Source organism: Rattus norvegicus, chromosome 15 (assembly GCF_021556685.1).
Source record: "Rattus norvegicus strain SHRSP/BbbUtx chromosome 15, alternate assembly SHRSP_T2T, whole genome shotgun sequence".
NCBI classification, from domain to species: Eukaryota; Metazoa; Chordata; class Mammalia; order Rodentia; family Muridae; genus Rattus; species Rattus norvegicus.
The window spans coordinates 5,701,891-5,724,173 of record NC_141548.1 but is presented as its reverse complement, the minus strand read 5'-3'; the positions used below and the strand labels follow the sequence as shown (position 1 = coordinate 5,724,173).

The 22,283-nt window shown below is 42.5% G+C and overlaps 4 protein-coding genes across 4 annotated transcripts in view; all 4 read left to right on the top strand.

The window, feature by feature from the left end:
• The window catches only part of LOC148000713 (uncharacterized), a 99,154-nt gene that overhangs the window by 36,691 nt on the left and 40,180 nt on the right, over positions 1 to 22,283 (top strand). The window lies entirely within an intron of this gene.
• The window catches only part of LOC148000714 (disks large homolog 5-like), a 122,379-nt gene that overhangs the window by 78,481 nt on the left and 21,615 nt on the right, over positions 1 to 22,283 (top strand). The gene's annotated exons all lie outside the window — the stretch shown is intronic.
• On the top strand, positions 76 to 7,260 carry LOC148000716 (disks large homolog 5-like). Its single transcript, XM_087587148.1, has 5 exons — positions 76 to 218; positions 954 to 1,116; positions 2,282 to 2,413; positions 2,870 to 3,046; positions 6,675 to 7,260. Exons 1-5 carry the CDS (start codon positions 86 to 88, stop codon positions 6,757 to 6,759), a joined length of 690 nt encoding a protein of 229 aa, XP_087443274.1. The 5' UTR covers positions 76 to 85; the 3' UTR covers positions 6,760 to 7,260.
• Positions 18,364 to 21,890, top strand: LOC148000715 (disks large homolog 5-like). Its single transcript, XM_087586967.1, has 4 exons — positions 18,364 to 18,523; positions 19,273 to 19,432; positions 20,809 to 20,940; positions 21,383 to 21,890. The coding sequence occupies exons 1-4, from the start codon at positions 18,433 to 18,435 to the stop codon at positions 21,582 to 21,584; spliced, it is 585 nt and encodes a 194-aa protein (XP_087443093.1). The 5' UTR covers positions 18,364 to 18,432; the 3' UTR covers positions 21,585 to 21,890.

The following is a 22,283-nucleotide window of genomic DNA, read 5'->3' as shown; positions in this document are numbered from 1 at the left end:
AATGTTCTGTGATGTCAGCAGTGTTGTGGTGACACCAACTGCCTGAGCGATTTCCCTTCAGTTTCTAATGGGTTCCCGAGGAGGCATGTTCTCCAGGATCCTCAGTCTCTTTCGGAGGGACAATCATATCCATGCAGAGACCAGACCAAGGCAGAGGGAGGCCAGCCCTCCATCACGTTGGAGAAGAAGACGAATGGAAAGGTCCTGGAGGAGGTCAAGTGAGTACTGGGCAGGGCAAGGGGGATTCCTGGAGGAGGTTGGCTTGAGCTGGTCCTTCCAGGAGTAGGACGTATGATTTAGAGCCCCAGTCTTCCTAATGGCTGACCCAGACACAATTTCTGATCATTAGTTTGACAGAAAACCAAGAACTGTTATATGTCAAGGGGCTTTCCTTGGATCTCTTTAACATCATGGGCAGTGTCAAAGAATACCAGGATGAGCCTCTGTAAGAATAACAAAGTGTCTCTCTCAGGATCGGCTGTTGAAGCACTTCATTCTCAGCAGTGTCCTGTAGATTACGTGGGTAATCGATGCCAAGAGGGATACTCTCCTGGTCATATATCAAGGTCTCAGTCACTTTGTCCTTGAACACACAGACTAGGGATTCAAGATGTTAAGCAGCTTGGACTCAAGGACTTACCTGCCTCACATCAGACATTAGCTGAGAAGGTCCTCCAATTCTTCTTGTTTAGGCCAGCTTTAGAATTTCAGCGCCAGAGGAATGGCTTTAGGAGGTGTGGTCTATATCTATGATGGCATATGTCATCATATGGCTCTGATGGTGGGAACAGGGAACTAGCTGAGTTCAGCTTAAAGATAGCTTTCTTGCTCTGTCAGGGATTCACTGTATCTGTAGAACTGTTCATCCTCAGACTTCTGTTTAGAGTAAGCATAGTTTTTCTTGACACTGTGTCCACATATATGCCTGTTCACTGGTGTTTATCTACCTACAGAGTTTGATCAGAAGGCATCATCCCAACCCTCCACAACACCTGTTGAGGAGGAGAGAATGAAGCGTCTGGAGAACCTCAAAATTGCTCTCCACAAGATGCAGAAGGAGAGAGATGAACTCAGGAGAATCCTGGCGGATTACCCGGGAAAGAATTTAAATGACAGGTAGTCACAATGCAAGTTCTGTTAAATCCACATGTCCTCACATCGCAGTAGGCTACAACTCCAGGGTGTCCTCATGGTCAAAAGCACTTTCCTGATTGTATCAGAATGTGAAGTTCAGATGGGAATGGGATGGTGGCACAGGCTATTTTAATTCCTACAAACGTAAATCATAGCCTGTGGCCTGATTGAATCACAGTCTGGGAGTGAGGGTAGTAGTGTGTGAGCTCTCATTGTGTGATTTAAGTAGCCTGGACAGGTGTTGGCTTGTGGGAATTTCTAGGTGCTCTGATTATGACCAATCATTGTTGTAATTGACGTGGAGGTGCTTTGGGTTCAATAGGTCCTGTGAAGAACTGGAGGGGCCCAATCCCACTTGGTGCCTCACAGTGTGTGACTGGACTGACAACAGGGTATCATTGGTTTTCTCTGATTTTATTCATTGTATTTGGAGATAATGCCACATCCTTATATTTAATTGGCATTCTAATTGTATTTGAGAGAGAGAGAGAGAGAGAGAGAGAGAGAGAGAGAGAGAGAGAGTGTTTTGTGTGAGTTTGTGTGTGTGTGTGTATGCATGTGTGAGTGTGTTTGTGTGTATCACTTAAGATCTGGGTATTCTATGTACTGATTTGGCCTGAGAATTATCCTGTGTCAATTTCCATGGCATGATGATGATGAGGGTGAGAGCCTCACTGTGAGCAGTAGAACATTTCACATCTGCTCAGGTGGACGCACATGGGAATCTCCTGGTGCGTGTTATAAATTCTTTTCCCTGTAAATACTGTTCATGTTCCTTTGGGTTTTCATGTAGCAATAGATTCTATGATTGAGAATTGTTACCTAAGAACAGGACAATAGTCTTCATGGGCTTAAGTTGGAGCCTGGATCGTGGCACAGGGTCCTCAAATGTTCATGGCAAGCTAGTCTATTCCTTCAAACCCCCTCAGGGAGCTCAAGCAAATCAGCTCCCTCCTTTTGTTTGCTTGGACTGCTGTCTCCGTGTTCATAATAATAAACTTAATAAATACCAAATGGACCCAGTACCAAGAAGCAAGGGCTTGGCATGTCCTAGGCTGGGGTAGTTCAGGATTCAGTCTGAATTCATGTAATTCTTGAATCCTTCATTCATAATGTTATTTCATCCTTGGACCATGCCCTACCACAGGAACAACTTTGAGTCCGAGATGCTCACGATGCAGCACGAGGAAGTGATGACCGACATGAAGAAAATGAGCGAGCAGGTCAATAGAGCTTTGGTCAAATGTACACACCTCACACTGGAAAATGACTGGTACTGGTGAGTAACTTACAAGGTTGTGACCCCAGCACAGGGCACAGCATGTGTCAGCCCATTCTTATCTTTGAAGTAAAGTGAGGATCAGGCTTTATAGTGTTTAAAGCAGACCAGGAAGCCTGTGTCTAAGGAAGGCTCTAGGACACACAGGACACAGAAAGATTGGCCTCCAAGCGACATTCTAATAAAATGGACAAGTAAGCACACATAGGGATTAAGTCCTCTTCTGAGAAAAACTTGAATCAATGGTGTCAGGTTTTTGAGAAGTGCCCTGAGTCTTCTGGAATGTGGCTCTTTTCTCCATTTGACCTGTCTCTAGGTCATGCTCCATGGCTACTGTGGACTTGGACTATAATCTGGGGCTCTTTGGATCAGGACCCAAGAAGGAGTAATGGACTTGGAGACGTGGGAGGAAGTTGGAGACTGACTGGGAGTCACCATTTTTTCTTTGTGTCTCAGCCGCAGCTTCTGCCCCCTCCTAACTGAGTTGTTTGAGCTGAAGAACAATGCCCAGAGAGCACGGCATGAGAACAGGGAGCTTCTATGGGAACAGATTGCACTGGAAGAGTCCATTAAGGAAACAACAAGGATCTGTGGGGAAGCCAGTATGAAAATCCGTGTATCAAGCAGCCTCAGGTAGGATGAATGAAGCATCAAGGGCAGGTACTCCTGATATCTAAGCATAAACCAAGTCAAACCAGTTTAACCTTCTCCAACTTATCCAGACACTCTCCTAGGTCTCATCCAGTTGTTCATCTCTTTGAACATTTACAAAACTTTCTGTGATGTTAGCTTCATGCAAGAAACTGGAGGATTGACAACCAAATCCTCCTGCTCAACTAGAAAATGCATTTCCTTAAGGGGGATCTGTTGATCACACACTGCACACTTACATGCCATTATGCTAGCGGGATGCCATGTGGTAGCCGTCTTTGTAGTGCACAGAACTGATTAGAGTTCAGTTCAATTGCCAAAAGAATGGCTCCCATTGTCAGTCATGATGGGGCTTGTGGACTTTCTCTCCTTTTCCCTGTACATTGAAAATGGTCCCTTCTGCCTGTCCAAATCGTGGTTTACAGTGACAGAGCTTGAGAAGCAGTTTGTCCGTCCTGTTTTATGTCAGTGTTTTAGTGTTCTTTCCTGTGGCTTATGTCCTGGAGCTGACTGGATGAACAGGGATGTAAGAAAGACTTCTCTCAGGGTGAGGGTTTGTGTGAGATATGTGAGGATTAGAGGGAAATTTTTCTCCAGCTCTCTCAACCTAGTGTGCCCAAGAAGTGCATTCCCTACACAGGTTTACTCTATAAGGGATGGAGAGCAATGTCTAAGCTCTCACTTGACACATTTCCTTTGCCTAATCTGTATTCAGCAACTGTTCTTCCAGCATGATGGCCTCCCCATTCTTTTCTGCTTCTCACTTATGATTTCTGTTTTCTCTCTCTCTCTCTCTCTCTCTCTCTCTCTCTCTCTCTCTCTCTCTCTCTCTCCCTCTCTCCATCTCTCTCTGACTCTGTGTGTGGGGGTGTTTTTTTGTGTGTTTGTGGGTACATATATGTGTGATCATGTTTATGACTATGGTGCATATTGTACTTTGGAAGTTGTTTGTTTTAATTGTTTGTGATATGGGGGTCTTATATATGTAAGTGTGTGTATATGTGTGCTTTTTCACATGTGTGTGTGAAGTCATCAAGTTTCTGAACACAGACACATATATATATTTATATATATATTGTATAAGTCTATATGTGCATATTTAGAAACATGTAAAAGTATACACACACACACACACACACACACACACACACACACACACACACACAAACAAACAAACAAACACTCCGAGAGAGAAAGAAGAAGAGAAAACATAATCTTTCCAATTACATTTTAAACTGTTCTTAATGGGGTCTTGATCACTATTCAAACTATTTACACTGGGAAAACTATTCATAAACATTGATATTACTTGGAGAAAACTCAGGAATAGGGTACAGGGATGTGAGGAGAGGCTGCTGTGTGATATCCATGTACCTGAGTGTGGAAACTGATGACTGAGGGCTCTTCTGCCTTCTTTGCTCTCAGTGTATAGTAACACTGGAAGGTCATGTGGCTTGTTGTGTCTTCTCAGCATCCTGGTTATGTTAATCGTTACCTGCCACCACTTTCTCTCCAGATTGGCCTAATTGGTTGAATATACCTTGGCTTTGGAGTTTGGCCTGGAATTTGTTAATTGAAAGATTAATTTGCTTAGAGTTGAATCTGCAAGCAGAAGATGTCCAGGAGTTATGCTGAGGTGGAATCACATCTTTGCCTCAGACAGAAACTTAGGCTAAAATCGTCCAAAGCACTCACCCTGTGTTGTGTTGTGGCAATCTTAACCATTGTTATTCAAAATCATTTGATCTGAGTGAAAATCATCTGTAAGGAGGGTTTAGAACAGTGATGACCCTCAGACATTGCTGGAGGTGTCAAATGGGTAGCCCTGTGAGAAGCCATGTACAACTCTTGTGAAAGTTCAACCTTTTGACACAGCGATTCCAGAACAAGAAGTAGGTGTGAGCAGAGAAACTGTGGCACATTAGTGTTGTAGTGGTTCACCTCAGAGCAGCCATGCAGCAAAATTATCCAGATGTCCACCAGTCAGAAAGTGAAAAGGTACAATGTTGTCCAGCCCTTCCATGGACTGTGGCTGAGTTTGATTATACCTGCCAGCATTTGGCTTTGAATTAGTCAGCCTTATCTTACTGGAATTATATCTGATAGCATCCCAGTCCAAGTTTTACCTTGGATTGTGGTTATAGAGATTTCCTAGCTGTTTGTGCTGGTAGTTTGTTTCCCCTGTCAGGTACTGTATGGTAAAGGGACCTCATATTGGAAAATGCAGCTCACTTTGCATGCACTGGGAAACAGTGGGCCAGAGGACTGAAGAGGCTCACCTGCCCCCCCCCCCCAGTGCTCTGTTTCCTGAAATCAGCCTCCTGTGCACAGCCTTGTGACCTTGCTAAGCAGGCTTGGCTAACAGGCCTAGATGTCACATTTCTAATTTCTGATTTTCATGGGAATACACTTTATTGGCTGAGCTGTCTTTAGGCTATGCTCACTGTGTACTTACCCCACTCCAGGTTTTTTTTTTTATGCCACAATAGTAGACTGGGTGAACCCTTCTATTACCATTAACTGGGAAACTAACCACATTCTGCAAAATACTCTGCTTGTATATGTGAACAAATATATTTGGGTGAGTTCAAAAGTGTGTATGTCTGGGTGTCTGTCTGTCTGTGTCTGTATACATGTATGTCTCCATGGACAATATAATCTTCTAATGACCAGGATGAGGAGAGAATGGAGGAAAGTCTGCAGGACCCCCTGAATCAGCAAAAACTGGTCACTGAGCAAAAGGCCTTGCCTGAGAAGATGCAGCATCATTTCAGTGTCAATGAGAGGATTTGAAAGCACAGGATGAGAGGACCCAAGTAGATTCCCTGTACTTATAAACTGTCTTATTGGGTGTGTGACTTTCTCCATAGTTCTCAGCACCTGTCAGCTAGGAGCAGCTCAGAATATTTTTCTTGTCCATTTTAAAAGAAATTCCGTCCATGAAGTGTATGTGATCCATAGAGATTCTGGATATTGTGTACTGATCCCTCCAGTCTGTGCTCTCTTGTATTATCTGAGCCCAGTGCCTTTAGGTCTCCCCACAAATAGTTTTACGATACACATAAACAAAGGAGTGGTATAGTTTATTTTCTGCATGAGTATCTCCTTTGGACTTCAATGCCTACCCTCGGCAAGATTTCCATGCAGCATATTCTTGCCAAGTATAATATCACTTCAGTGTGCATGTACTTCTTGAGATATTGTTTCTCTGGGTCTTTGCAGATATTGAGGTTGTCATGTGGACCCCAGGCATATTCCTGCACTGGAGGAATAATAATAGTCTTCATTTCAGTGATGGCCAGATTCCAAGGCCTTCCTATTGTTTTCTAGTTTGTTCATATCTCTCCTCATCTGACATTGAGACATTGCTACATGATATTAAAATATAATGTATACGTATGATTGGAATTATCTGCTGTTCACTGTTTAATTTTTAGCAGTTTTAAAAGCTGGGAAAATATGCAGGCCTGTGGGATCTCTTACCCTTCTCTCTTGGGCATGAGAGAATGACCTCAGATGAAAGATCATCCTGGATTATCCTGCTGAATTGTGCTGCTGTGTATGGGATAAGTGACATGGCAGGTTCTCACCAGGCCTTTTCCACCCCTAGGTCTGAACACTGCAGCAGAAGCTTTCCCAGGGCACAGAGCAGGATTACAGCTCTCAGAGACAGAACTGTCCACCAGGAGCACTGAGGGTGCAAAGATTGACACCACCTCCCACATCTCAGTCCTTGTAACCATACCAATCTTGGGCTAAATTTGAAAGACCTTGAGATGTGGCCTGGAACACGCCTCACGTTTAACCTTTTGACGACTTGTCCATCAACAACCAACCACTCCGAGTGAGGCAGGTCTACATTCATCTTGAGGAGATTTTTACCATCTTACCTGCCGTTCTGCTGTGTTTGCAAGGCCAGCAACAGGCTGGAGTTATATGTTGAAGAATCAGCAGGAATTGAATGCTGACTAATTTACTTGTTATATTTGTTTTTAGTTTGAAGTTTGGTTTTATGCATTTGGTTTTATTTGTTTACGTTTGAAGTTTTGTTATTTATTTGTTAACTTTAGTTTTTTAATTAATATGCTATATTCTTAAGGCTATATACATTGAACTCATTGACTCCCCACTTTAAAATGTTCTCGAATAAATTAATTTTTGCCAATAAATAAAAATGTGACCTTTAACCCTTCACTCACAAGACCGTCCTGAGTCGTGTGTGGTTCTTCCTCCTGTAACAGCACAAGTGTAAGGCAACAGTGGTTTTCTGCAAGTCTCATGCAGCTTAGGCTTCACCATCAGTTCACAGCAGCCAGAGCTGCACAGGAAACTGTGCTCTTGATGTAGACAGTGTATCGTGCTCTGTGGATCCCACATACATGATGAAAATTATCCTTGCTTTATCCCTGTGCTCACAAATTTAGCTTCCTTTATAGTGACAAACAAAGGAGAAACACAAGTATTTCTCTAATACATTAGAGGAAATAAAAACATTCAGTATAGGAATATAAAAAGCGACCAGGACACACAGAGCTGTATGCCTCTGCATTCCTTATAATAAAGCATCGGTTATAACTGCACATTTATTTAATTCCAGCAATTTTGGAGGAACGATATTTTTAAATTTTTTATTAGGTATATTTCTTTACTTACATTTCAAACGTTATTCCCCTTCCTTATTTCCATCCTTAAGCCCCCATTCCCTTCCCTCTCCCTTCTCCATATGTGTATCCCCTATACATCCCCCTTATTGTTCACCACTATTCCCCTGCACTGCCCCTGGAACATTTTCTTTATTGTTCTGTTGGTTTGTTTGTTGTTATTCTTTTTCTCCCATTTTTATTAAATTGGGCATTTCTTATTTACATTTCAAATGTTATTCCTTTTCCTGGTTTCCTGTCCATCAGCCCCCTAACCCCTCCCCTTCCCGTTCTAAATGGGTGTCCCCTCCCTGTCCAACCCCCATTACTGCCCTCTCCAACATTCCCTACGCTGGGGGTTCAACCTTGGTAGTACCAAGGGCTTCTCCTTCCAGTGTTGCCCCAACAATGTTATTTACTGCTACCTACGCAGGGTCAGTCCATGTGTAGTCTTTGGGCAGTGGTTTGGTCCCTGGAAGCTCTGGTTGGTTCTTATGGGGTTGCAAGCCCCTTCAGCTCCTTCAGTCCTTTCCCTAGTTCCTCCAATGGGTGTCCCGTTCTCAGTTCAGTGGTTCGCTTCAGGCATTTGACTCTGTATTTGACATGTTCTGGCTGTGTCTTTCAGGAGAGAGCTATATCCGGTTCATGTCAGCATGCACTTCTTAGCTTCATCCATCTTATCTAGTTTTGGTGGATATATATCCATATCTATATCTATATCTATATCTATATCTATATCTATATCTATATATCTATATATCTATATATCTATATATCTATATATCTATATATCTATATATCTATATATCTATATCTATATCTATATCTATCTATCTATCATCTATCTATCTATCTATCCATCTATCTATCTATATGGACCACATGTGGGGCAGGCTCTGAATGGCCGTTCCTTCATTCTCTGCCCTAAAATTTTCCTCCCTATCCCCTCCTGTGAATATTTTTGTTCCCCCCTTAAAGAAGGAGTGAAGCATCCACATTTTCGTCATCCTTCTTGAGTTTCATGTGGTTTGTGCCTTAGATCTTGTGTATTTTGAGTATAACTAAGAGGCGAGGATGCAAAAGAATCAAATGGATAGCTTGAGGCCAGAGGTTAGTGGTGAACACCAGAGGGAAAGATCATTCTTCCAGAAAGAATTGGCAGGTTTCTGGTAACTCAGCTTTACCAGACTACTTGTCTTGGGTCCACAGAACTCTCTGAGTTGCCAACACCAAGGTATGTTACGCCTACATACACTGGACAGTGTAGAAGGAGATGTCAAAGCCAGATGTCACATTTACACCTATGTAAATAAAAAACAGAGATCATTTACCCAGAAAGGATTGCATACAGGTAGCCAACGCTAGGATAAATTATGGGAACCTGAATTAACTGACACATGGCCTCCTAGAGTCAGATAAAAGTACCTGCTTGTTTTTATTGATACCCTTTCTGGGTGAGTAGAAGCTCACTACATCGGACTGAAACTGATCATAGAGCAACTAGAAAGCTCTGCTAGGAACTTTCCTCCTAATTTTGCCACTGACTAGGAATGCTGTCCTATAATAGCCCAGCTCTCATGGCCAAAGCCTATGAATAACAGTCAAAGATGTATGAATAGTTTGGAGTCTTTGTTGTGCAGAATTCTGGGTAGGTGGAAATAATGAACAAGACATTAAAGGAGACACTAAGAAAACTCTCATTAGAGTCCAGGAAAGGTGGAAAGGCTCTTTTCTTATTTTGGGACTGCTGTACTCCATACAAGGAGGGATTGAACCCTATAATATTATGTTTAGAATACACGCCCCATTGCTTCTAAGTCTTAGAGATCAGAGGTTGGCAGAATTCTTCAACTATTTTATTCTTGAAATCCTGTCTGTCCAGTTCTCTGTAAAGTCTATTACTTTGACTATCAGAGAGACCCAGTGAACCTCTAAATCTATCTACAATATCCCCTATATTGGACCTGGTGGTAGTGGGCAACGAAAGGACAATGAAAGCAATTTGCAATGAACTTACGTGGCGATGTTTTACACTCTTACAGCTATGAGGTTAGGTGGAATTTTAACATGGATTCCTCACAACTAGGTCAAGAACGTAGAAGCCACAGATGACAAGGCCAAATAGACTCCCTCCAGAACTTCTGGACCTATTAAAGTTGAGCTTTCACCTGACCTCAAGCCCTTCCACTCCCTGCCCAACCTCCTGGATCTTACATTTGGCATGAATACAGGATCATGGTCCAAACTCTAACACCCTCAGGCCTGGCCCTGGGAACTCAGGAAGGTGGACACTAGAGAAGTGACGTCTAATGGAACTGCAGAGGACCAATCTCCGTCCACGTTGTTCTTTGCTCACTGATATCTGGTTATTTTTTGGAGAAAGGATTTGGAAGTTTATCATCTGAAGTAGGTGCACAACATTTAAAGTTGTATATTCACTGTGTAACTGGATTAACTATGTTACCAAGATCATTGCAACAGAGGGATGCAAAACAGAGACTTTGTGAGTACACATCCATGAATATATGTAAAGAAAGACACCTTGGAAGGAATGCACAATAAGAAAATGAAATCCAATATCCAATAAATTAAAGGTCTGGAGGGAAATACTGACTTTTGGGAAACAGGAAAACCTAGGAAATGGGAATGTATGTCACAGGAATGGATCTGGGAATAAAATTATTATGCAGAAGAATGTCTTCCATCCCATGTCCCGTGATCTTTCTCCCCATGCCAAGCCCCTGACGCAATCTGCCCTTTCAGAGCATGTAACTACTAATGGAGCAAAGAGAAATCTCTAGCTTTAGAGGGAGGAGATATGGAAAGGGTTCCATTGTGTCACTGGAGAGCCTCCTGGAGATGGCACCTCAGAATCTGGTCACCATAAGGAAAGCTGGTTAGCAGGAGGCCCTGGCAGTTCCCAGTGACGTCATCCAAATGCTCTCCCCCAACCTGGCCTTCTAGACAGAGTAGCGTAAACTGCAATAAAAGGATACACTTGAAAGTAAAACTTGGAGGAAATGCACTGGCATATTTACATTGTCACTGTGAACTGTAACATTCTTCTCTTGGCTTCTGTGGCCAGACATGAGGGCTCTGAAGCTATGCTGCCTCCTGTGAACTGTGAATGAGCTTGTGTCACACGAAGCATGTGAATGGAGTGAGAAGACAGTAGGAGGACCTTGTGACACTGCCCTCCCAATGGAGACATGGAAGTGTTGACAATCACAGTGGGTGAGTCTCAAGCTGCACTTTGAGACCCAGCCAGGCTACGTTTCACCTGTCAGCTCACTTCCTGCACATCCACCACAGGCCAAGGGCAGGCTCAGATGAAGCTCTGTTGAAGACAGGTGCTGTCCCTTGTGAGCTGTGTCTCAGGGTATGCGGAAGACCATTCACCCTCCTGTGATGTGGGACATCAGAGTAGTAAGAGGCAGGCAAAGGGGACAGTTCTGTGTTTGTTTTTCTTGGCTACCATAACTACATCTTCTAGGCTAAGGATTTGCTCATGGAAGTCTGCTGTGTCACATGTGTAAAGGCCAAGCTGTCTGAAGTCTCAGTAACACAACTGGCTCCAGGCTGCTTTCTCAGTCACTGGGATTTACACGCAGTCCTTCATACCTTGTCTTCTAGATCCACAAATTCTTGTCTGGCTTCATATGGACAAGGTACTTTATATGTCTTCTTACTAATAGTATGCTTTATAAGTGTGCTTATCCAGGGTGTTTTGTTATATATTTTAAGACTATTTTGAGTAGAATATTTCCCTGATTTCTTTCCCATAGTTGGTTTTTGGTATACAGGAAAGATAATGAGTTTTGTGTGTTATTTTGCATTCTACTACTTTAATGAATGTATTTTCAGCTTTAAGAAACTTAATTTTTTAGAGACAAGTTGTCTCTATTTAGGATCACCTCTAACTAATTCATATTTGTCTTTGCATTTTAAGTATTTCAATCCACATTATTTCATTTTATATTTTCAGATGATTATGAGGGGAATTTTTCCCAGATTTTCTCATGGTATGATTTGGATTGGCATAAAGGAAGGCTAAGAAATTTTGTGTGTTCCCATTGTATTGTGCTTTTATGAATGTATTTATCAGTCTTAAGAGATGGTGATATTGGGGTTGGGGATTTAGCTCCGCGGTAGAGCGCTTGCCTAGCGAGCCCAAGGCCCTGGGTTCGGTCCCCAGCTCCGAAAAAAAAGAAAAGGAAAATAAAAAGAGAGATGGTGATACATTTTTTAGTTTTAAAAATAGTATCACGTCATCTGCAAATGAAAAGATTTTGACTTCTTCATTTTTCATTTGGGTTACCCAAGTTCACCACCCACCACTGATGCTTATTGTTATTTATTCCACTTTTCCTCTGGGTTTCTCTCTTGTCTCTTTTCATTGTTGCTACTCCCCCCACCCTTTGTCCATCCTTCCCTGCCTCTACCTAGGTCCTTCCATCCTTCTGCCTCCCATGATTATGTTCTTCCCCTTCTAAGTGGGTTCAAGCATCCACAATTTGGCCTTCTGACATGTTACCCTTCTTGTGATCAATGAATTGTATAGTGGGTCTTCTGAACTTTTGGGCTAACATCCATTTGTCACTAAATACATCCCATGTTATGTCTTTTTCGATCTCTGTTACTTCACTATTTTCCAGTTCCATCCCTTTGCCTACAAAGTTCTTGGTGTATTCATCTTTGATACCCGAGTACTGTTCCTCTATTTGAATAGAGCGCACTTTCTATATTCATTCCTCAGTTGAGTTGAGGTCTATCGTGGTTGTTTCCAGCATTTGACTAATATGAGTAAGGCTGCTATGAACATATTCATCCACACGTCCTTGTCATATGTGGATCAGGTTTGAGTATATGCGCTGAAGTGGGTGGTAAAGCTGGGTCTTCAGGTAAAGCTATTTGCATTGTTCCCATTATCCTCCACATTGATATCCAGAGTGGCTATACAGCTAGTAATCACACCAACAATGGAGGAGTGTTCCACTTTCTCTACATCCCAGCCCACTCTGCTGCTGCCTCAGTTTTCTATCTTAGCCATTCTGATTGGTGTAATGAAGGATCTCAGGTTCGTTTTGATTTTCCTTTTTCTGATAACTAAGGATGTTGAACATTTCTTGATGAGTTTCTCAGGCATTGAGATACCTCAGTTGAGAATTCTTGGTTTAGCTCTCTATCCCAGTTTAAAAGTCGGGTTATTTGGTTGTCTGGGAGTTTACCTTTTTGAGTATTTTGTTTATTTTTAATTTTGGCACACTCTCACATGTAGGGTTGGTAAAACTCTTCTCCGAATCTGTAGCTTGCTGATTTGTCCTATTGGCAGTGTCCTTTGCTTTAAAGAAAGTTTTCAGATTGTTGAGATTTCATACATTTACTGTTGATCTTAGAGCCTGACCCTTTGGTATTCTGTTCTGACAACTTTCTCCTGTGCAAATGTGTTCTAGGAACTTTGTGACACTTTCCCTTCTATTAGCTTCTGCATGTTTGGTTTTATGTGGATTTCTTTGATTCACTTGGATTTGAACTTTGTAGAAAGAGATAGAAATGGATCAATTGGCACTCAACTACATGCAGACCACCAGTTAGGGTAGCATCATTTCTTAAAATGCTTTCTGTTATGTTCAAAGTCCTCAGTCATCAGGGAAATGCAAATCAAAACAACCCTGAGATTCCACCTCACACCAGTCAGAATGGCTGAGACCAAAAACTCAGGTGTTAGCAGATGCTGGTGAGAATGCGGAGAAAGAGGAACACTCCTCCACTGTTGGTAGGATTGCAAACTGGACAACCTCTCTGGAAATCAGTCTGGAGTTTCTTCAAAAATTGAACATTGCACTGCCTGAGCACCCAGCTATACCTCTCCTGGGCAATACCCAAAAGATGCTCCAACATACAGCAAAAACACATGCTCCACTATGTTCATAGCAGCCGTATTCATAACAGCCAGAAGCTGGGAAAAACCCAGATGCCCTTCAACAGAGGAATGGATACAGAAAATGGGGTACATCTACACAGTGGAGTAGTACTCAGCTATTAGGAACAATGACTTCATGGAAATCTTACAGCAATGGAAGGAACTAGAAAATATGATCCTGAATGAGGTAACCTAATGACAAGAAAACCCACATCGTATGCACTCACTGATAAGTGGACATTAGCCACAAATCTCAGATTACCCAAGATGCAATCCACAGACCACATGAAGCTCAAGAAGGATGACCAAAGTGTGGAAGCTTCAGTCCCTCTCAGAAGGGGAAACAAAAATATTCACAGGAGGAAGTGTGGAGATGAAGTCTGGAGCAGAGACTGGAGGAAAGGCTACCCGTCCCAGGGACTGCCCTAACTGGGGATCCAGCCTATATACATCCACCAACCTCAGACAATATTGGTGATACCAAGAAGTGCAAGCTGACAGGAGCCTGATATAGCTGTCTTCTGAAAGGCACTGCCAGAGCATGACAAATACAGAGGCGGATGTTTGGAGTTAACTATTGAACTGAGAACAATGGAGGAGGCAGAGAAAGGATTGAAGGAGCTGAAGGGGTTTGCAACCCCATAACAACAATAATACCAACCAACTACAGCTCCAAGAGACTAAACCACCATTCAAATGGTACACATGGACAGATCCAGGGCTCCGGCAGCATGTGTAGAATAGGATTGGCTTGTTGGGCATCAATGAGAGAAGAAGCCCTTGGTCCTGCGAGGCTCTATGCCCCAGTGTAGGAGAATGTCAGGGCAGGGTGGCAGGAAGTGTTGGGTGGGGGGGAGAACACCCTCAGAGAAACAGGGTGAGGGGGATGGGGTAGGGGGATATGGGTGTGAAACAGAGAAAGGCTATAACATTTGAATGTAACTAAAAACAAATAAAGAATGAAAAAAATTAAAAGGCATAACAAATGCAAAAGATTGGGGTGCCATTCCATAGTCGTGATGTGTTTCTTCTGTGAGAACATACTGGTTGTCACTTCTCTATGACTGTCTTCTTATTTGAAAGTAAATAATGGGATCATCTGTGGAGTGGTTAGTAAGAAAAAAAGCATCGCCTAACATGAATAGGTCCCTCCAGAGCATATGCTTAATATTCTAGGTATAGAGCAATTAGCTGTGGAGGGGGGATTAAAAACAAAAACCAAACAAAAAACAAGAACATCAACGATTAACATAAATTTTGAATCCTGGGATTAATGCGTGTGCTGACTTTGATCAGCTTTGTGGATGCTTCTAATAAACACACACGTCCTATCACAGTTCTAGCAGTCGCCAGCAGAGGGAGCTGTGAGGTAGTGTGTGCTTCTTCCTTTCCAAGACACCCCATGGCCTCAGGCCTGCATCCAGTGAGCTGGAACTAAGAGCAGCCTGGTTGAAACTCCTGCTGCCATGGCAGATTCCGCAGGAACATTTTCCTTTGCCCACAAGGAGCCTGTGTGGAGGAGACCTCTTGGCGGGGTCCTCAAGTACTCTGCATGTCCTATTCTACAGGGAGAAGCCCAGATAGGTCTTTGAGCAAGGTCAGTGAGTTGTTGGGGGAAGTCTCTGATTGTGTGGCCGAGGGCCTGGAATGGCTGAGATAATGGCTGCTTCCCTGAGGGCAAAGGATAGACCTTCTAGGGCTCTGACCTCCTACTTTATATTTTCACCTGGTGGCTTATTATTCATATTTTCTTAATGGGATACGACTATGGTCTTGGTGAGCATCTTGTCTCTCTGATTCTCATTCAGTTCTTTGTTGTCACAGACTTTTTGAGCTTACTCCAGCCCCTGGGACTTATTCATACCTCCAAAATTCTCTGACTTTTGGGATTTCTAATATTTGTGGCAAACTGAGTGACAAAAGCAATGAATAGCCTGGTGTTCAGTGCATATGGATCTGTGGGTGTATAGATACCATAAGCCTCTAGGATACACTCTAGGAAAGCAGCAGTGTGCTCTTAGGTCCCCTGTGTGACCTCACTTAACTTTGCCAATTTGTGGGCTTCTATTCTGCTGCTCTCAGAAATGGAAACTCCTGGAATAGATGTATAGTGTCCCATTACCTTTGTCATTCTTAGGATATTAGTGGGAGTAAGTTTGATTGAAATATACTCTCAAGAACATTATCCAAATCAGTGCTTCTTGTGTGCTGTCTATATGAAGTACCAAGTTCACAGACAGATCTGCATGAACTTCCCAAAGCCAGCAAATTGGAGCATGAAGAAAGCCCAAGGCATCCATTACCAGCATCCTCAGCACCTGCCCCAGGACAGGGTAAATTGGCTTTGGTGGAAGAAGGGATCTACTGTGATAGCTGGCCCTCATACACCCAGAGAAGAATATACTAGGAGAGTTGGGGAAGGATTGTGGGAGAGAGTAACCGGGTGTCAGGGGGCAGTGAGCAGCTTGCAATGTGAATAAGTAAAATATGTATAAATAAAAAATAAAATAAAGTTCTTTAACAAAATGGGACACCGTGTAATGTTGTAGTAACTCTACTATGTTTACACTAGCTAACACTTTAACAACTAGAGTGACTAGACATGATAAAGTAGGATGCCTCTGTCACTTACAAATACTATTTACACAGCAAAGATAAATGCACGACTTGCAGCCCAAAGATCGATTGTTTCCAGCACATCTATGTGACTCTCCTTCCCTTTATCAGGACTCTGGAGGCCTCTGTTCATCCAGGTCTCACAGATCATCCAAAAGGCAGTCCCTTACCAGCTCTGGTCAAGTGCCCTTGTGCTCTTGGTAGACCTCTGCTCAGGCTGCAGAGGCACTGAAGGGCAGCCTTTTCCATGCGTGGGAAGCCATTATTTCAGCCTTTCCAGACTCTCTGCTACTCAACTGGAGACTTCTGCAGAGGCCTGTCAATCTCAAAACCAGAAGCTTGGGTAATCCAAAACCCTAGGATGCCATCCTGCACTCATGATGTGTTGATTACCTGAGACCATACACGTTAACTCTCTTCTTCATGCCTGTTTTCCTTCTTTGAAAGTAAATAATGTGATCATGTGTGGTGTGGGTGGTATGAGCAAAATCTTTACCATGAAGAATAGGGCCATGAAGAGTGTGGACTTAACATTCTAGGTACAGAGCAAATAGAGGGAATTACCAAAGAAAACAACAGGAATTCTAACAACAATTGCAAAAAAAAGAAGAGAAAAAAGAAAAAAAACTTTATGGGTGCTGGGATTAAAGGCATGTATCAACTCTGACCAGCATTGTAGGTATTTCCAATAAAATATTAAAAAACAAAAAAACCCGATTATTCTTTTAGCAAGTGCAGCAGAGAAGACTGTGAGAGATCATGTGCTGCTACCACCATGCTATGATTCTGTAGCAACAACTTCCTTGGTGATAGGAGCCTGTATGCAGCAGGCCCCTTGGTGGGACTGTCATCTCAAAAAAAGATGCTTCAGTCATCCAAAAGATTGGACTCCAGTATACTTCAGGCCAGGAAAGAAGCCAGCCACCAAGAGTGAAAGAACAAAGGAAAAATTACATTGGAAAAATATGTGCCTTATTTGGAAGAAATGACCCTAAACTTCTGAAGCATCCATCATCTCCACACCTCTGTTTTGAGCTTTGTATAGCGATGTTGTCCAACTCCAGGTGGGAGTCAGAGGCAAAGCCCTTCCCAGAGAAGACAGACGTGTTTTTGACTCTTACATCTGTGAGGTTAGGAGGCGTCATAGCACAGATTGAGCTAACCTAGGAGAAGAACACAGAAGCCACAGATGACAATGCCAAATGGACTTTCCCCTGAACTTATGGACCCACTAAAATTGAGGTTTAACCTGACCTCAGGCCCTTCGACTCCCTGCCCATCCTGCTGATTCTTATGTTTGCTAGGAGTAAAGTATCAAGGGGCAACCCCCAATATCCTCATGCCTGGACTTGGAAATTAAGGAAGACAGATATTGGAGAAGTGATGGCTGTCGGGCTACAATGTAGGAACACGCAGTCCAGGTTGACCTTTACTCACTGATGACCAATTTAATTGTCTGGCTATATTTGAGAAAGGGATGATGTCCAACTTAATATGTAAAAGAAGGGACAGAAATTTATGATTTTATATTTACCCTGTAGTTGATCCCCTATATTCCAAAGAGAAGGGAGTTTTTATTGAAAAAAGTAGGATTATTAACATTGACTTTGTGAAATACATGGACGTGTATGTGGAAATAGTACTGGCTATCAAGGAATGCACAATAAGCTAATATTATCCAGGTTTTATAAAATTAAAATTATAGGAGAAATATATTGGCCTCTAGGAAACAGGAAAACTTTGGGAATTGGACTGTATGTATGTGCATCGTCTCAGGTGTAGATTTATTATTGATAGAAATCGTCCTCATTTGTGGTCCCTAGAGATTTAGATACCAACAAAAATCTCTTCTCCAATTCAGGGTTGTAATCAACTCTCCCCATCAAGAGCATTGATGACATCTGATGAAGCAGAGAGAAATATCTAACTCTGGAGGAGAAGTTGCCAAAGGATATTCCCTGGGTCACAGGAGAGGCTGCAGAAAAGGGCCCCATAGAAATTGGTTGCTTTTGGGAGAGCTGGGTAGCAGGTAGGCCATAGAACTTCCCAGTGACATCATCAGTAATGTCTTCCTTGGACAATCTCTTGTATCTAAGAGAGCACTAGAATCTTCTGTGACGTCACCAGTGTTGTGGTGACACAAACTGCCTGTGGGATTCCCTCAGTGCCTTTTGGGTTCACAAACAGGCATGTTTCACCAGCTGCTCAAGCTAGTTCAGAAGGAGAGGGGAGATCAAGGAGAGACCAGACCGAGGCAGAAGAAAGCTGGCCTCCTGTCTTGTAAGTACAGAAGAATGAAATCATTCTGGGGAAGGCACAGTGAGTACTGGGTAGAGTCGGGGAACTTCCTCCAGGAGGTAGGTTTGAGCTGTGCCTTTCAGGAGTCGGCCTTACAAGCAGGAGCCTTGGAATTTGTCAATTGCAGACCAAGAGTCAAGAGTCCTGATGAGTAATTTGACAGAGAGCCAGGAATTGGCAGGCCTGCAGCTTCTTTTCTATGAGCTTTTTAATTTTACTGCCAAGGAGTGCCAGGAGGAAGCCCTATGAGGATAACAATGTGCCCATTCATGGTTGGGTGCTGAAGCACTTCATCCTCTAGATTCCTGTAGGTTACTAAGTCTGTGATGACAAGAACAAGGAAGGATGCACCCCCTAGTCATGAATTGAGGTCGCAGACACTTTAAGCTTGAACACACGATTAGGGTTTGATGGTGCTGTGAACTCCAGGATTTACCTGCTCCACGTCTGATATCTGCTGACAATGTCCCAAATCTTTATGTCTGAGGTAGATTCTATCTTTCAGTATGAGGGATCATGTAATAGTGAGTGAGGCTTATGTATGGCAATGGAGGTTGGGAAGAGGGAAATAGCTTAAGAGTCCACATTAGAGATAGCTTTTCTTCTCTTTCAGGGATTCAACAAGTCTCCAGCCTTTCCTCTTCCTCAACCTCCATTTTGAGACTCAGAATGGTCTTTTCTACCCATGGGCTATCCAATATGTACATTCATTTGTGTTTATCTATCTACAGGGTTTATTCAGAAGGCATCATCAGAAAATTTCATCAGTAACCATGAAAAGCGTATAAAGAAATTGGAGGAACTAAAATCTGAAATCCAGAAGTGTAAAATCGAGCGGGATGAACTTTCTCGAAACCTGGACCTTTATGTCAATGATGGTTTGAACTACAGGTAGTCATTATGCCCTGTAACCTACTGACTGTCTTGTGCTCTCTCTGCTAAGCCAAGATTTCCTCACATCCAGAAAGTGTTTCACCTCTCATCCTGGACTTTAAGGAGCCTTGGCAGGTGCTGGCCTGTGAGAGAAGCTAGGTGCTGTGTGTTTAGGGTCAACCTCTCTTGTACTTGACCCTGAGCTCCTTGGAGTTGGATTGGATTTTTTCAACAGCTGGAAGGACCTGGTCACACTTGCTGCATCTAAGTGTGTGAATGAAATGCCTGAATGTCATCACTCTTACTCTGATTTTGGTCGTTATACACTGATTCTATGGCACCTTTATGATAAAGTTGGCATTCTAATTATGTTTGTATATGGGTTGGTATGTATGGATGGATGTGAAAGTATTTGTGTGTGTTTTGCTCAGGATCAGGGAGTCTGGGACCTTTGATTGGGTCTGAGGATTTGTTTGATGAACAGTTTGCAGGTCATGATAGTGATGAGTCCGTGGAGGCCGTCATTGATCAACAGAGCACTTTGCTCCTTCTGTTTACCTTGCTGGCACATAGGGCTCTCCTGAGGGGAGGAGGTGTTATGAATCCTCTTCCCTATAAAAGGTAGTTACGGCCTCTGGGAGTCATGTAACAAGGATTGAGAATCCCTGCTTTCAAAACAAGAGAAATGTCATCACACATCTTTCTGTTGGACCCAAGGCTGTGGCACAGACTGGAGGAAACATCTTATACTTCTTACACAACTGTTCAATTCCTTCATGCTGACCTGACCAGATCTTGAAAGTCGGCTCCGTCCATTTGGTCCCCTGGCTCTGCCGTCCAATGCCCAGGATAATTAGTTTAACCAGAACCAATAGGAAGGAGCAAGTTTGTGTCATATAAATGGGCTTAGGTAGTCCAGAGAGCAGTCTAATTTTATTTATTTATTTATTTGTTTATTTATTTATTTATTTATTTTCCTGCTTTGAACTTTATTTTCTTTTTTTTAATTATCCAAGGATGGTTTATTGTGACCTAGAAAAGGTCACTGTGGGAATAAATTCTTGGCACTTGTTATTCCCAAACATGCAGCTCTCAGACTTTCCCCCCACCTATACAGAGGGTCTTTGTAGGACCGTATCTCACCAGCCTTTTAAGGAGCCCTTATTTCAAAACAAATGTGTGCTGATTTGCAGAGAAATATTTTCTATGGGAGAGTGATGGTTTGAGTCTCACTGTTGTGTTTTTGCTGTGGTCTTTGAGTTTTCCACTTTCTTCCCTAGCCCCCATTCCTTGAATTTGAATTTTTTATTGGGTATTTTTTATTTACACTTCATCTAATTCTGAAATAATGAGTTCAGACAGTTATTTGTTCCTTGGGTCATGTTCTAAAACAGGCTGAGTGTTGAATTGCCAATGCTTAAATCCCAACATGAGATGAGAACGATGGATATGCCTAAGATGACCAACTGGATAAGTGATGCCATGGAGAAGTACAAGGAGCTCACACAAGAGAACAATTCCTACCGGTGAGTCACTGACAGAAAGGAGACCCCAGCACTAGGCGGGAAATACTTCTGTCCAGCTATGACTTTGAAAAAAGATCTGTGGTCCATGAGAAACACATGGAAAGTTTGTATAGCTGCTGGGTCTTCTATCATCCCTCAGAGGGGATTGGCCCTCCACCTGCCAATGGTTTTAGAATACCATGAACACATAAGCACCCATATGCACCATTTCCTCTTGTTTGATGTGCATATACCGTCTTAGTGTCAGGATTTTCTGAAGTACTTTGATTCCCATGGAGTGCAGACTCGGGATTTGACCTTCCTCTAATTGGTGCTAACACGCAAACTGTGGCTCTATTCTGGAGATGCCTGGGGATGGGGCCCTTGAAGGGATGATTGTACTTGCAGGAGTGGCAGGCAAACAGAAACTGCCTGGGATTTACCATTATTTGTTTTGATTCAGTATCAGAAACTTCCACCTCCTGAATGAACGCAATGAATTGAAGAAGAATGTAAGGATTTTGATGAATGAGAACAGAAAACTGCTGGTGGAGCAGACTGAACTGCAAGCATCCTGTGAGGAGGGAAAGAGGTTCTGTGAGGAGGCCAGCAAGACCATCTACACCGCAGATATTGAATCCTTGTGTCCTGTTACTTTTGAGTAAATCGAATGTATCCTTGTGAATCAAACAGTGATCTCGAACTCGTCACTCTTAAGAACCTTCTTTATTGAAGTGTGATGTAACCATCTGAAATCCCACAGCTCTCAGGCAGAGATGGATCTCTGCATTCTCACAGGGATTGGGCATCATAATTACTTCCCAGTCAGACTGAGATACAAAGAAAATTGTACTTTCAGTGTAGATTGTGTGTCCAACTCTGAATACCAACTTCATGATGAAAAAATTATCAATGCTGTATCCTTATCAAATATTTAGCCACCGTTAAATATACTCTTTTGTGGATGAGAGTGTTGAACATATAAATGGGATATTCCTCAGGTTTTCTGTAGTATCTCCCAGGAAATAAAACAATATTATAGGGAGTATAGAAGCAGTCATGAAACAGAATTGCTTGCTTTTGGTTTCCTTCAAACATGATATCAATTGTAACTGCACAGAAGAGATAATAAATTGCAAGAGCTTTTAGGGGATAGGGTTTTTATGGTTGGTTGTTTTCTTGTTCTTCTTGATTAGGATGGTGACTTTTGTTCTTGACAATGTACTATGTTCCATTTGGGATTTCAACTCAAGCAGACCACATAGTTTACAATTCAGTTTCTAGATTTCTTTAAAAGCTGGACCAAATATCCAGGCAAAGGTGCCCTATGAGTTTTCTCCTTTGTTTTTCCCTCCTTTTGGCGC

Bases quoted from the DNA above. Each gene is read 5' to 3' on its own strand.
- LOC148000716 (XM_087587148.1), top strand. From the start codon at position 86: ATGTTCTCCAGGATCCTCAGTCTCTTTCGGAGGGACAATCATATCCAT. The intron at 2,414-2,869 runs GTGAGTAACTTA...TTTGTGTCTCAG, and splicing joins CTGGAAAATGACTGGTACTG to CCGCAGCTTCTGCCCCCTCC. The intron at 3,047-6,674 runs GTAGGATGAATG...TTCCACCCCTAG, and splicing joins CGTGTATCAAGCAGCCTCAG to GTCTGAACACTGCAGCAGAA.
- LOC148000715 (XM_087586967.1), top strand. From the start codon at position 18,433: ATGTTTCACCAGCTGCTCAAGCTAGTTCAGAAGGAGAGGGGAGATCAA. The intron at 18,524-19,272 runs GTAAGTACAGAA...ATCTATCTACAG, and splicing joins GAAAGCTGGCCTCCTGTCTT to GGTTTATTCAGAAGGCATCA. The intron at 20,941-21,382 runs GTGAGTCACTGA...GTTTTGATTCAG, and splicing joins CAAGAGAACAATTCCTACCG to TATCAGAAACTTCCACCTCC.